Source organism: Phalaenopsis equestris, unplaced genomic scaffold (assembly GCF_001263595.1).
Source record: "Phalaenopsis equestris unplaced genomic scaffold, ASM126359v1 Scaffold000706, whole genome shotgun sequence".
NCBI lineage: Eukaryota > Viridiplantae > Streptophyta > Magnoliopsida > Asparagales > Orchidaceae > Phalaenopsis > Phalaenopsis equestris.
Window position 1 is genome coordinate 127,364 of NW_018165146.1, and position 12,931 is coordinate 140,294.

The 12,931-nt window shown below is 38.8% G+C and overlaps 1 protein-coding gene across 4 annotated transcripts in view; it reads left to right on the forward strand.

The window, feature by feature from the left end:
• Positions 1-12,931, forward strand: part of LOC110030364 (polynucleotide 5'-hydroxyl-kinase NOL9-like) — a 55,028-nt gene that overhangs the window by 21,745 nt on the left and 20,352 nt on the right. For all 4 annotated transcript variants that reach the window (XR_002294649.1, XR_002294648.1, XM_020733034.1 and 1 more), the window contains exons 4-6: positions 2,831-3,000; positions 3,147-3,327; positions 9,821-10,001. Coding sequence is in view for 2 of the 4 variants with exons in the window: in XM_020733034.1 (XP_020588693.1) it covers positions 2,831-3,000; positions 3,147-3,327; positions 9,821-10,001 (532 nt within the window). In the remaining 2 variants the exon portion in view is untranslated. The remainder of the gene's footprint in view (positions 1-2,830; positions 3,001-3,146; positions 3,328-9,820; positions 10,002-12,931) is intronic.

Sequence of the window (12,931 nt, forward strand, 5' to 3'; positions counted from 1 at the left end):
GTGGGGGAGAAAATCAAAGGAGAAGAAGCTTCCCCCACCAAATCCAATGTCGTGGGAGGCCGATGAAATGTCGCTGGTGAGAAAGAGAAACACACGAGCGAAAATGGTCGAAGCGGTGAGAGCCATCAAGCACCTGCCCGAAGAATCCCTTGGATAGCAGTTTTGGCACGGAAGGGAGCGCCGGCAGGCGATCATTCCACGGCGAGGAGCGCCGGACGGCGGGGAGATAAACTTGGCTGACCAAGGGAAGAAGAGAGGTGGTGGTGGAGTAAAGATGCTTACAGTTGGAGAGGCGAAGACCAGGCGGCGAGCGGCACCAGTGTAGAGGGAACTCCGACGGCGAGATCGGTCGAGGAGTCGCGAGGGAGCCGGAGAGTTTTTGGTGTGCGGCTCCAGAACCGGCCAGCGGCTAAAGGAGGGGCGGTCGGCGGCTGGATTAGCACGCCGACGACCTTCACCGGCGATGAAGAGACCGGCGGCGGGCTCGACTCCCAAGGCCGAGAGAAAGAGGGACGGGTGGTTCTTTGCGAATGGGAGAGGGTGCAGCCCTTCGCGTGTGAGGAGGATAAGGGGGAAATTTTTGTTTCCCTCTCTTTCTTTTTTTTTTTTTTAACCGTTTTTTTATTTTTTTTTGGAAAAAAAAATATTTTTTTTCTTTTAATTTTTATTGTAATAATAAAGTTTACGGTGCATTTTCGTCGAACACGCCACCGCAATAAAATTAGTATCATCCCCAGGCAAAATCGACGTCCCGGACGCAGTGGTGCGGTTTGTTTTCTCGTTTGAGGTCGTTTGGACAACTTTTTCAGCAATCGAGTCCAAAAATGATAATTTGCGCATTTTTACCTCCCCCGCGAAATTGTGGTGCAACGAGCGCCTTTTTTTTAAGTAGAATCGACGTTCCAGACTCACTCGCGTGGTCCGTTTCGTCGTTCGGGATTGTTCGGATCATTTTTTTTCAGTAATTAAGTCCAAAATGATAATTTACACATTTTTAGTCCGCACACAAATAGTTAACAACATGGACGTCCTCCTTAGGTAATATAGATGTCTTAGATACACATGACGTAAAAAACCGATGCCAACAGTAGCAACTGTTCATATGTAGCAACTTTAGAAGCTACTCCAGAAGTAGGAATCTCCGAGCATTAAATTCTACCATGATCATTCTTGAAGTCCGCCTTGATCTCTATGAGGACCTTCTCAACTCGGGCTGCGACAGAGTGCAGGGCGGTCTTTGCCCTAGACACGAAAGATGAGGCTCTCGGATTCAGAGTTGCGGGGGAAGATGAGACACTGATAGAGGTCGAGGGCAGCCGGGTAATACTTGCGCGAACGAACGCTGGCCTCAGGGTCGATCCCGCGACCCTTGTTTCGTTAAAATGTCGAAAATTTTGCCCTGATACGTTGCCGCTGTCGCCCCAAATGACTCAAAATTGTGTCTGCGTGCCGTACCGCGCCTCCGTTGTTGCTTCAAACTGCCCAAAATTTTAGAACTATTCTATTTATAGAATAGGATTTAGAGTTTTAAAATCAATAATAAATGAGAGATTTCTACCTGATAGAAGAAAATTCTAGACTTTTACTAAATAATAAATGAGAGATTTCTATGATGCAGAGTGCATGGGGGCCTAACTCGTTCAACCTTGATTTGCAAGGGGCAGTACTTGAAATTGCCGTCCAAAGGGGAAGGGCTTTCCCTCTTGTCTATCTACTATGATGCATACATACATACATACATACATACATACACACATACATAGACACAAACACACAAACATACAAACACACACACACACGGAAACATACATACATACATACATACATTCCATGTTATATGTTTACGGTTTTGGCTGTATCTACTCCCAGATGATGACTATCTCCCCACAACCCTGCTATTACTTCCCCTCCCTTGCCGTTTCCACCCTATATGCACACCAACCTTCTCTGCTTCCTCACCACCACCCTCTTGCCGCCCAACCTGCTGCCATAACTTCCTTGGCCTTCCTTGCGGCCGCAAACCTCAAACATACATACATACATACATTCCATGTTATATGTTTATGATTTTGGCTGTATCTACTCTCATGTGATGACTATTTCCCCACAACCTTGCTATTACTTCCCCTCCTTTGCCGTTGCCACCCTATCTGCGCACCAACCTTCCCTGCTTCCTCACCACCACCCTCTTGCTGCCCAACCTGCTGCCATAACTTCCTTGGCCTTCAAACTTGTGGCCGCAAACCTCAGTTTCTCCTTCCCTGCATGCCATAACCCCATCTACCTGCCCACCTGCTGCAATAGACCGTTCCCATACATGTTGTCGCATGCTGTCGTAATACCATCTCGATCCCTCCTGCTGCTGCCGACATCCTCTGCCTACCTTCCAACTACTGACTTCACCCCTTCCAAACCCCTCTGTTGAATCCACAACCCCCAACCTGCACCCTACCTACAGTCCAGCCGTCACCCACCACCCACCACCCTCGTCCTCACCCTAGGTGTTGTGTGTGTTGCCGTCGTTGTTATTTCTGTTCTGAGAACCCTGTTATTGTAGTTTCCACATTTTGCAATAATATTTTCAGTTTGTTCCATTTTGGGTTAATTCCAATATCATTTTACCTAGTAGAAGAAATTCTATACTTATACTAAATACAAGAGGATTCTAGATTTCCGCATGCACCAACAAATTCTACATTTCTATCAAATACAAGGATGATACTAAGATAAATCAAGTTTATATTTCTCAACACATTTGAGCTTAATTTTAATTTTTTTGTTTTAGCGGATTGTGCCTAAGATTTATTATTTCACTCTTTTTGTAACGCAGATGTGTCTTCTTTGGTCATGTGTCTGCTAAAAAAGAATCAAACAGTTATTTTTCTAGCATTATTTTTTTATATGATTACTTCCGCCGAGGGTTCTATCAAGTGGATGAGACTGATAATCCTTGCAAGATATTGTTGCCACTTATTATCAACACTTACGGATGGGTGAAAGGTATGCTTTTTGCCATGTTTTATTACTGACTTTTAGTAATCATGGAAACGTCATACTCAAGGTGGAAGATCTACTTATATTTGTTTTCATGAAAGTTTATACCAAGTGTTAACTCATAATAAAATAATGCTTTCTTTTTGTAATAGGTACTGGTTATGATGTGCTAGTGGCAATGCTTCGGCATACTTCTCCCACTCATGTTGCCAAAGTTTGCAGCTCCTCAGAAAGTAAAAACCTCCCAAATGGGTTGTTCTGGCTGGAAAACCCCCAAAGAAAACCTGTAAATTTGGTTCATATTTGTTATGGAAATGAGACTTCATATCTACCGTGAGTTTTATCTGCATTTGGTTCCAGTCATTATTGAAGAAACAAATTTTTGTTGCCAGAATGCATATTATTTATTTTAAGTTAGAGAGCATGCATGTTGTAATGATATTTTTGTCTCCTTTAAAAACATTTGGTCTTTATTGACAAATTCTTATGTGGTGTTTGGTAGCATACTATATGTAGCCATGGACTTAACTTAAAATGCAGCCAAACACCAAAAAAATAAACTAAATTCAACGCTCCATTAAAATGTAATTTTCTCGCGTTCCGTTTTCTTTTCTCATGTTCCGTCATTTTTTGGATGTAAATCCGGATCTAATAAATCGATTTCGCCGCTGTTGCTCGCAAGTTCTTCCTAAATCTTATTCAACCTAAATCTAAGTTGTAGCAAAACACCACCTTAAAGTTTTATTAAGATAGATGCAAACAGTTCCATGGATGTCTTTGTTGATATCATGGGTGCCAACATGGTCAATAAGACTAGGTTAAACCGACCAAATTCCAGAAGTCTCGAACCACAACTTGATTTTCTTCCTAAGTCTTACTTTGGTTCAATTAAACTTAGTTGAGGTAGGCCAAACTCGACCAAACAAAGCCAAGCAGGACAAATTAGAAGGAACCTGCCTTAAAAGACCTAATCCATGCTAAAAGGTTTAGCTCTATATGCCAATTGGGGAATATATTTTGCTTGCATTTTAAAGGAATGTACATTTGGGACTTTCATGAGCTTTGTATATAATATTTTTTATTCAGGTTCATACATGTGTATATGAAGAATATATGCGTGCCCCCAATGAACATCCTATGATTTCATTTTTTTTGACATATTTATAAAGCTCATTCAAGTTTTATCTTTTGCATAGAGTAGTAGATTCTATGCAGGCTTTTCACAGTAAACTAGGGTTTCATTATCCGTGATAAGACTTATTTAGGTTTAGAAGGACATATGCCGACCATTACTTTAAAAACTCGTAACCATCTTGATCGAGCTAGAATCTGTGGTTGATTGAGATGCTATTTATTTTATTGAAGAGGTAAAAATTAAGGGTGTAAACAAGCCAAACATGAATAAGCAAAGGTCTTGTTTGACTTGTTTCATTTATTATCCATTGAACCTGAATGAATTCAAAGCGCTAATAAGGAAAATTAAAAATATAAATAAATAAAAATAAAAAAAATAAAATCATGTTTGTTTTTACTCTTTAGCATTTTGACTCACATCTAGCGAATGAGCCAAATAAGAATAATTATTAAAATAGAGAGCAAAGCATGGGGACTCCATGAATAGAAAATAGACTCCATGTGTTTAGTCTTTTTTAGTGTTTATGCTAATTGAGTTGATCATGGCTAAGCTGAATAGTGTGTGATTGACATATTCAGGCATTCTCAACCGAGCGGATCTTATTCATTCCACTTATTTTATTCTGAATGATTGATTTTGTAATTAAAACTAATCCACATAATTAGAATTTACCTTATTTAGCTAACTTTTAAGTTTTTTTTTTTTTTTTTGGCTTCCACCTATTTATATTTGATCTGAATTATTAAGAAAAGCGAGGTTCTTCAGACTTCAGTCTGTGTAAGAGGACAAAAGAGTCATTTTTTTGAGGTAAATTGGATTTACTTTAATTGAATTTTCCTTTACATGATGTTAGGGTGAATTTTTTTAGATATATGGTTAAGACTTCCTGGTAGTGCGAGCCACCTCATTTTATTATAGTCTCTGTTTGCAAATAGTTTTGATTTTAAACTCAAGTTTAGTAATTAGTTTAAATTTAATTGTATACGAAATGATTTTGGGATAGAGTTAGAACCGGTCAAGATTCCATTTTTTTATCATTCCTCCTAGTATACCAACAAACCCAATAAGCCAATGACAGAGGGTTTGAGTTGTAATCCTCATAAACATTGATCAAAAACCATGAGTTTCTTATCTTGGATATCCACATTAAATTGCGATGTCGATGAAAACTGTATGTTTTTCAACAATTTGCTTTAAAATTTGATTTCAAATAATTTATTGGCAAAGGGCTCGTTGTACCAATGTCACTACTATGTTTGGAGATATAACACATGATCTGTTGCAGTTCAAAAGAATTAGATATGGTTGAAAAAAACTCACAAGTATGTCATGAGCTTCAATTAGGTGCCTGGGATGTCCAGGGGGAAGAAGCTGGTCCCATTGTGATGCAAGGTGTGAACCACTCAACACATGGTTTGAGCTGGGAAAGTCATGGTTGTTGATTCATATACTGTGCTTTATTTGGACCAACTTTAAGGGATAAGGGGAGGTATTAATAGCTTAAATTAGGTTAAATGTTCTAATTGGCTAGACTTTGGCTCAATTCAACCGAAGTTGTGAATTGGGTTTGCCCATTTGGATGACCTAGATAAATTGTTTTGTGTCATGGGTTTTTGGTCAAGGTCAAGTGTAATTGATCTCTTAAGTGGTCTCAATAGTCCAATGGGAAGCTAGGATGGTCATATGTTGGGCTTGGTCAACCTAATTTCACTTGTATGAAAGAAAGTTAGATCGATCACTCCAAGCTTCGGATGTGTTCCCATAGTTGGCTAGCCAAGCAGGACTAGATGTTAAGTTCAAATGAGCCACAATTGAGGTCTATTGAATCTTTAAGGGGACTTAAAATAGATTTGTTTCATTAAAAATTGGATTAGATTTGACTTAACTATACTTTGGTCCAATGGAGGTTAAAGTATCAATTGGTGCTGAAAATACCTATGATTGGTTAGAGCTACCTTATGGTAGGCTAAGTTATGCTTAGGTTAAGACATTGGTAATCTGGGCCAATTTGTTATGCTTATTCTAACTTAGGGTTAAGCTAAGGCTTGTGGGTGCTAAGGCTTGGTTAGACCTTCAAGTTGATAAGAGTTATAGTCTCAAGGTAGCTTGGACACACATTGGGTCCAAGCAAAGGCAATTTGAATTTGGTGCCTAGAGTAGGCTTGCATATAATATTGTAGGTTGATTCAGCTAAGTCTTGGGTTTGGCAATTGGATTTCCTTCAAGTTATTTGAATGATTTTAGTTGGTTTAATCTGCCTAATCTAGTCTATGCTCGGTTTAAATCCAACCAAGGGCTCCTCTTGAATAATTTAAGTCACCAAGGAAATCTTGATCTCATTGGGTCTAGGTTTGACATCCAATTGGTTGTAGACTAGCTTAAACTAGGATATAAGGACATTTAGGACACTATCTTCATAGAGGCTAACTATTCAATTTGTGCCCTAAATAGGTTATTTGGATCATATTGGGTCAATTTGGAGATTAAGTTTATGTAGGGTCAACTTAGACACCTAAATCAATATCTAGAGAAAAAAACATTTTCTATTGAGGTCTTGATAGACTTTGGCTCTAGTTAGGTAAGTCAATTTTAGGATAGGGTTCTTTTGGGACAAAATTTTTGGATTATTAATGAGAATAGCACAAGGGCAACTTACTAGTCAATCATGATAACACTAAGCTAAGAGGGTAAGATATTCTAATGAAGTCTAGAGCATACTTGTGTGCATTATATATGATCAAGGGACAATCTATAGGCCCCTAGATTTGTGCTTGGTTTGATCTAAAATTAAGGTCCAGTCTTGTGGAACTTTATTCCACCAAGTCTAGGAGAGATAGAGCTAAGGGTGCGTAGGGTTTAATTAGGCTAGCCTTTACACTTGCTGCACGGTGAACAAGAGTATATGCAATCGGTACTCCCAACCATATTTTTTGACATGACTGAGGAAGGAGAATAGAGTCAACATTGATCGGAGGTGCTTATTGGAGTTTGATCGAGAGCTAGCTTCAGGATCAGGTGTGGTGTGGTGTAGTGTGGTCTTATGGATGCTTGCCATCTTTTGTTGGGAAGACCGTGACAGCTTGACCGGAGGACTCAATACTCAGATTCAAAACACACATTCCTTCACCAAGGATGGGAATGATATTATTATACTTTCTTTGACGGAGCCCGAGGTCATAGGAGTGCATACCAACAAAGCATCATCTGTGGGGCAAGTTTTGGTGATGACAGATGATGATAGGACTGAGACACCAGCTCCATACATGAGACAATCACGATAAAGAGTATTTTAGGATATCACGGTTGACATCTTACCATCGGAGCCACCACCATGCTGGAAGGTTCATGCTACCCCTACTTCAGATCAGGCAAAGCTGATCGTGGATTACTTTGGGAGCATTATGTAGTATAGGTGGGACACACAGACTCAATTCAGTTCAGTCGCAGACTCTCAAAAGATGTGGATGTTTGCTCGTAAGTTGGGAAAGACTGTCAGGTGCCTTGGGAGACAAGTGCGGTCGATAGTGGGATCCAGGTGCTGTTAGAAACACAAATGAGAACTAAAAGCTTCAATGAATGAGGTCAAAGCTCTTCCAACCCTAAGAAACTGACACGGGGCTGGGAGGAGCAAGATGAATCAACTGGAAGGGGGAGATGACTAGACCGGCCGACCTCCTTAGGGGGATGAAATTGATGCCCATTGCTTACCCTTTTTCTTTTTAGCTTTCCCTTATTTCATCTTTATGTATATGTGTGTTTGTTGAATTAGGGTTATGTTTTGTAAGTTTTCTTTCAGATTTCTGTCAGGGAAAGCCATCAGAGCCCCCTCTTCCCTTCTAGGACTGTATCCGACTGCGAGGAGGTGTGCTCCAGCTGTAACTCTTCTGAGTTGGTGATCTTCTCCAAAGGTTCGAGGGGTGCTCCGACTGTAACTTGATCCCTTAGGGATACTTTTCCTCCCCCAACTCACCTCAGCAGTCTACTTCTCTTCCTTGTTTCCAACTTGCACCCTCAACCTTTCCTCCCAGTCGCCAATCCCAAAATTCTCTTCTTGCTATGCCGCGGAATCCTTTAGATCTCTGCTGACTTTAGCATCACTTATTCTTGGCCGTACTTACATTGCATCCTAGTATTGTACTTAACCTCCGCCCCTTCTACTGTTGCCACCTACCCCTATCTGCCTCTGTTGCTACAGCAAGCACCCTACCAGTCATCCCATCTGCTGTTCAATTGGCATTCACCACCTCTCGTCTTCAACCTAGGGCGTCTTTTGTGTTTGTTTGTTGTTTATTTCCTGTTTTGATGAGCCTTTGTTGTAACTTTTGAATTTCAACAATAATATTTCTATTTCTATCGTGGTTTTGAGTTAACTCCGATATCACACACACAATATTGCGGTGGAGGTCATCCATCTTTGTCTGTCTTTTTTTTTTTTTTTTTTAAATATAGAAATCTTTATCTTTCTTTGCAGGTAACTTTGGTGCATGCAAGGTATCTTAAGATCAATTGTTCCCAAATTTTCTATTATGGATTCATTGAATTCTTCTTGAGTTCAAAAGAAGGTCCTAATGTTTAGCCTGCATTGGGTATAACTCGATTTGTTGGTACTGACATTTTTCTAGTCCTTTGTTAATCTTTAGGTCCTCATTCTTTCTCCTTTTAATGTTTTAACACTCAATTTCATATTTGGTTTCGTCCTCTTCATTAAAATTTTCAATTTTGATAGTTTCATGAGTTTTGATTTTTAATTGTGATTTTGATATTTTTTTTCTTGTAAATTATTATTAAAGACGTTTTAGATATGAAGCAGCGAAGATTATCTAATTGGATCAAGTATACAAAACCAATGCATAATTTGACAAATACTCAAGAGTCTTAGTGAAGCTTCATTCAATTTGTGAGTTTTGCTTGAAACTTTTCGAATTACTTAAAAAAAATCTCGTGTAAAAAAGCCTTGAATTATTTTTTGAGGAGAAATATCAATAGAGATATCTGGGTGTTTTATAAAAACTATGTATCCTGGCTTTACTCAATTGATTTGAGTTTTGATCAACAAAGAAGTAGTTGTTAGTAAGCGAGATTGGTACTTATAAAGATGAAAATAGATAGGTTGTAAAGTTAGCGAGAAATGATTGTATTAGAGAGAATATTAAAATAGTTTCCATTGAAAATAAGATTGTGAAAACTAAGGTTTGGTAGGTGTAGGCATATTAAACTTAAGTCAGAATTGTACCAATAGAATGACTAGATAGAAATAATGATGAACAAAAATAGGTTCATCGATGTTAACATGGCTAGATAATCGAGTTATAACCTTATGCCTTATGCCCACTCATGAATGTATTATGCCGGTGCCTTAAGGCTATTTAGTCTAATATGATTTTTAAACTCATCTCGAAATGGTTAGAGTTAGTTTGATGATAATGAAATCTACCTATTCAACCTGAATTTGTTTGCCTATGCGATGACAAAATTATCTCTTCATACCAATGGTTGTATTTGTGGACTGAAACTACTGATTTTATCAAATCAGATAATCTATTTTCTTAATCTTTCATTTTCTGCAGTATTGGGAGTAGTAAAAATGATTAATTACTTCTTTAACTGCTCTCTTTGATGCCACATATAAATATTTTCTTGATCATCATGTGATCTTAACGCCTTTGTTTTTTCAATATTGGATCCCTGCAGGAAAATTATGAAAAAGGAGGCATGCATGTTGCGAGATATTAGAATTATTGCATACTTTAGGCAGTGCTTGCCTAGAGAGATGAACTTTCTAAATCACAAGGAATTTTGTGACCAACTTGCTTCCGTACCTCTTAAAGAAATCCCTCTTTCAAGAGTCCAAGTTAAGCATAACTGTTGTCAGGTTAGCCCAGAACATGTACATTAATATTGAAGTTTTTTTTTTTTTCACCTCAAAGGTTTTTTTGGTTAAGTTTTTTATAGCTTCAATAGACCTTAAAAAATCATATTTTCTGCCATCTTGGCATTTTTTGAATGTTATTTGATTCTTTTACGAATAAAGCTGGCTGAGTTATCTCATTTCTAATGTTGCCTGACCCATATTTTTCTATGTTATGTGATGGCTTCCCTGTATTAGTCATTTTTATTTGTGGCATTTACATACATAGCACAGAATTCTTATGTATTTACATATCTCACACATAAACTTTCATATTTATACACTTAGCACTAAAATCTTTAATATCACATAAAAAATAGCACTATTGTCTCAAATACACCTTGTAGCAACGACCCTTGCCCGGGACCTCTCCATTTATCAGGGAGTTGTTGACCTGCTTGCCCTTCAAATTGCAAGTGCGGGTAGTTTACAGGCTACATCGAAAATGGGATGAGGAGAATCATATAAATCTAAAACAATAATGAAATAAAAAATAAATGTGTAATAATATTAAAAAGTTGATCTCTATGAATTGTCCGAACACCGCTTTCATCCATCCCTCATTGATTTCTATTAATCAACAATATATAACAAAGACATGAAATTTTTTTTATATCGTTTACCATAAACCGAAAAATGGAGTAATAAAGTATCGCAAACAAATAAAAATAAAATAAAATAAAAAGATTTTTTTCACTTGCTAAGGGAAATAATTCATTGTATAGACTATCAAGATTGTTTTGCATTTAAAAAAAAATCTCGTTCTGAAAAAAAGAAGTTTGTACATTATTGAAAGTGATACCAGAGTTAACCTAAACAACGATAGGAAAACCCAATATTACTGCTAAATTCAAAATAGGAGAATACAACCACACCAATGGAAATAGAAATAGCAACAAACACTACACCAATACAACTAGAATTGTATCCCAAAAGGGTGGTGATCGGTTATGCATGATGGAAGGGTGTTAGGTGATTGCGATTGATTGGCGAGATTGTGGGAGTTGGCTGCGGTGGGAAGGTTGGCTGTAGGGAGAATGGATGGTGTGAGTGCCGACCGGAAGTAGGTGGCAAGATGGCAGGGAGGATGGAAGCAATTTAGTGTAGGTTAGGTGACAGCAGTAGGTAGGAGGGGGCCTAGAAGGTGATAGCAATCCTGAAACCGCGGAAAGGTGGCGGCAGGTAGGCTGGAATGGTAGGAAAACAGACTGGAAGGGACTGTCAGTCGGCGCGGCTGGGAAGGAGGGTAAGGGGCGATAGCTGGGTGGCATGAGTTTGGTAGGTGGTGATAGGGAATACCAAACAATTCACAATTTTACCGAGGCTTGGGATCAATCAGAAACAAAACCACACCGCAGAATAACGAGTTCGCACCAATTCGAGAGAATCAGAACAAAAAAATTAAAACATAAGCACAAACAAAACAATCAGAAAAACACATGAGAATTTTACATGGAAAAAAACCTGAAAATGGAAAAAATTCACAAAACCACATCACCAAGAAATTTACTATGAAAATCAGAGTCTTTACAGAGAACTCATACTAGTTTCTTCTCCACATACAAAAAAACTTACAGGACTCGCTCCAGTTTCTTCTCCACATACCAAAAAAAACTTATAGGACTCGCTCCAAACGTTTTCTACTCCGATCCGACATGAAAAACACATGCCGAGATCTTAGAAACCCTCCTCTCTGACACTTTCTCCTTCTCCAGGGACTTCTCGAAAAACTTGCGCAGGAACATCTACAAATGCCACTCGAATTTTGGATTAAAAACCAAATCCCGCCTGAAGCTCTCTGTTTGCTGCGCCCACGATAAGTGGGCTCATATGTGCAAAATGACCGACACATACATATGCGCGACATGTCCGACACATATGCGCGACATGACAGGCGCATATGCATGACATGGCCGACACATATGCGTCGGCCATACTGTCTGCCATATGGGGGGCGCATATGCACCCATAATCTTTTGCATTTGAGCCAGCTTATTTGCTTCTCAGACTGTTTCGGACCTCGTGGACGCATATGCCCCGGTTGCACTGCTTCTCAGACTTCTCACTCTACTTCTCGGATTGCTTTGGCTACACACACATAACATGTGGCTGGGAAGGCTGCCGGGAGGTATGGGGGTTCAAGAGACAATAAAGGTGCTATTGTTAGGGCTGTTGCAGTAGTTGCGGTGTCGGTGGTAGCAAAGAGATGTTTGTGGAGGATGAGAATGTCAAGGATAATCTCCACCTTAGAATGAGATACAATCGAAGCACCACTTGCCCTTTAGGTGCAACCCTAGAAGGGAAGACTTGGACATGCTGACAATTGTCTCGACAAAAATACAATTAAAAATTGAGAATCCAAATCCTAATACAATACATATGCAGGAAAATGACTAGAAACGAAGGAAGGATAAAAGGAGACATGTTGATAATTGAAAAGGAATCGAAAGAGGAGCCGCTCGATTTGGCTTTGCACTATTTGCGCGACCCATATACCACTTTGGTCTTCAGTCATGAAAAATCCCGCTCTCATTTTTTGACACCCCACGCCAGTGAGTCTCAACCACACGCATGTGTGGAGCTTGATATTTTATTTAAAATCCATATAATTTGAAAGACAAATTTCGACCTCTTTCATATAACCTAATGTGGCATTTCCAAACAAAAGTAACATTCTTAAAATTATAGGAATTGCAAGGACTATCATAAGAAAACGTATATGCATAAATAAAGATGCAATATTCATGCAAATTTGTTGACAAAAGTATATATTGATTAAATGATTTAGTTGAAATGCATATAATATCAACACTATTGATCAAGCTTATAGGTCGATGACTGGGCTCAATTTCATTGTCCCTAATTCGGTCCAAGAATAATTTTAAAGTGTTACC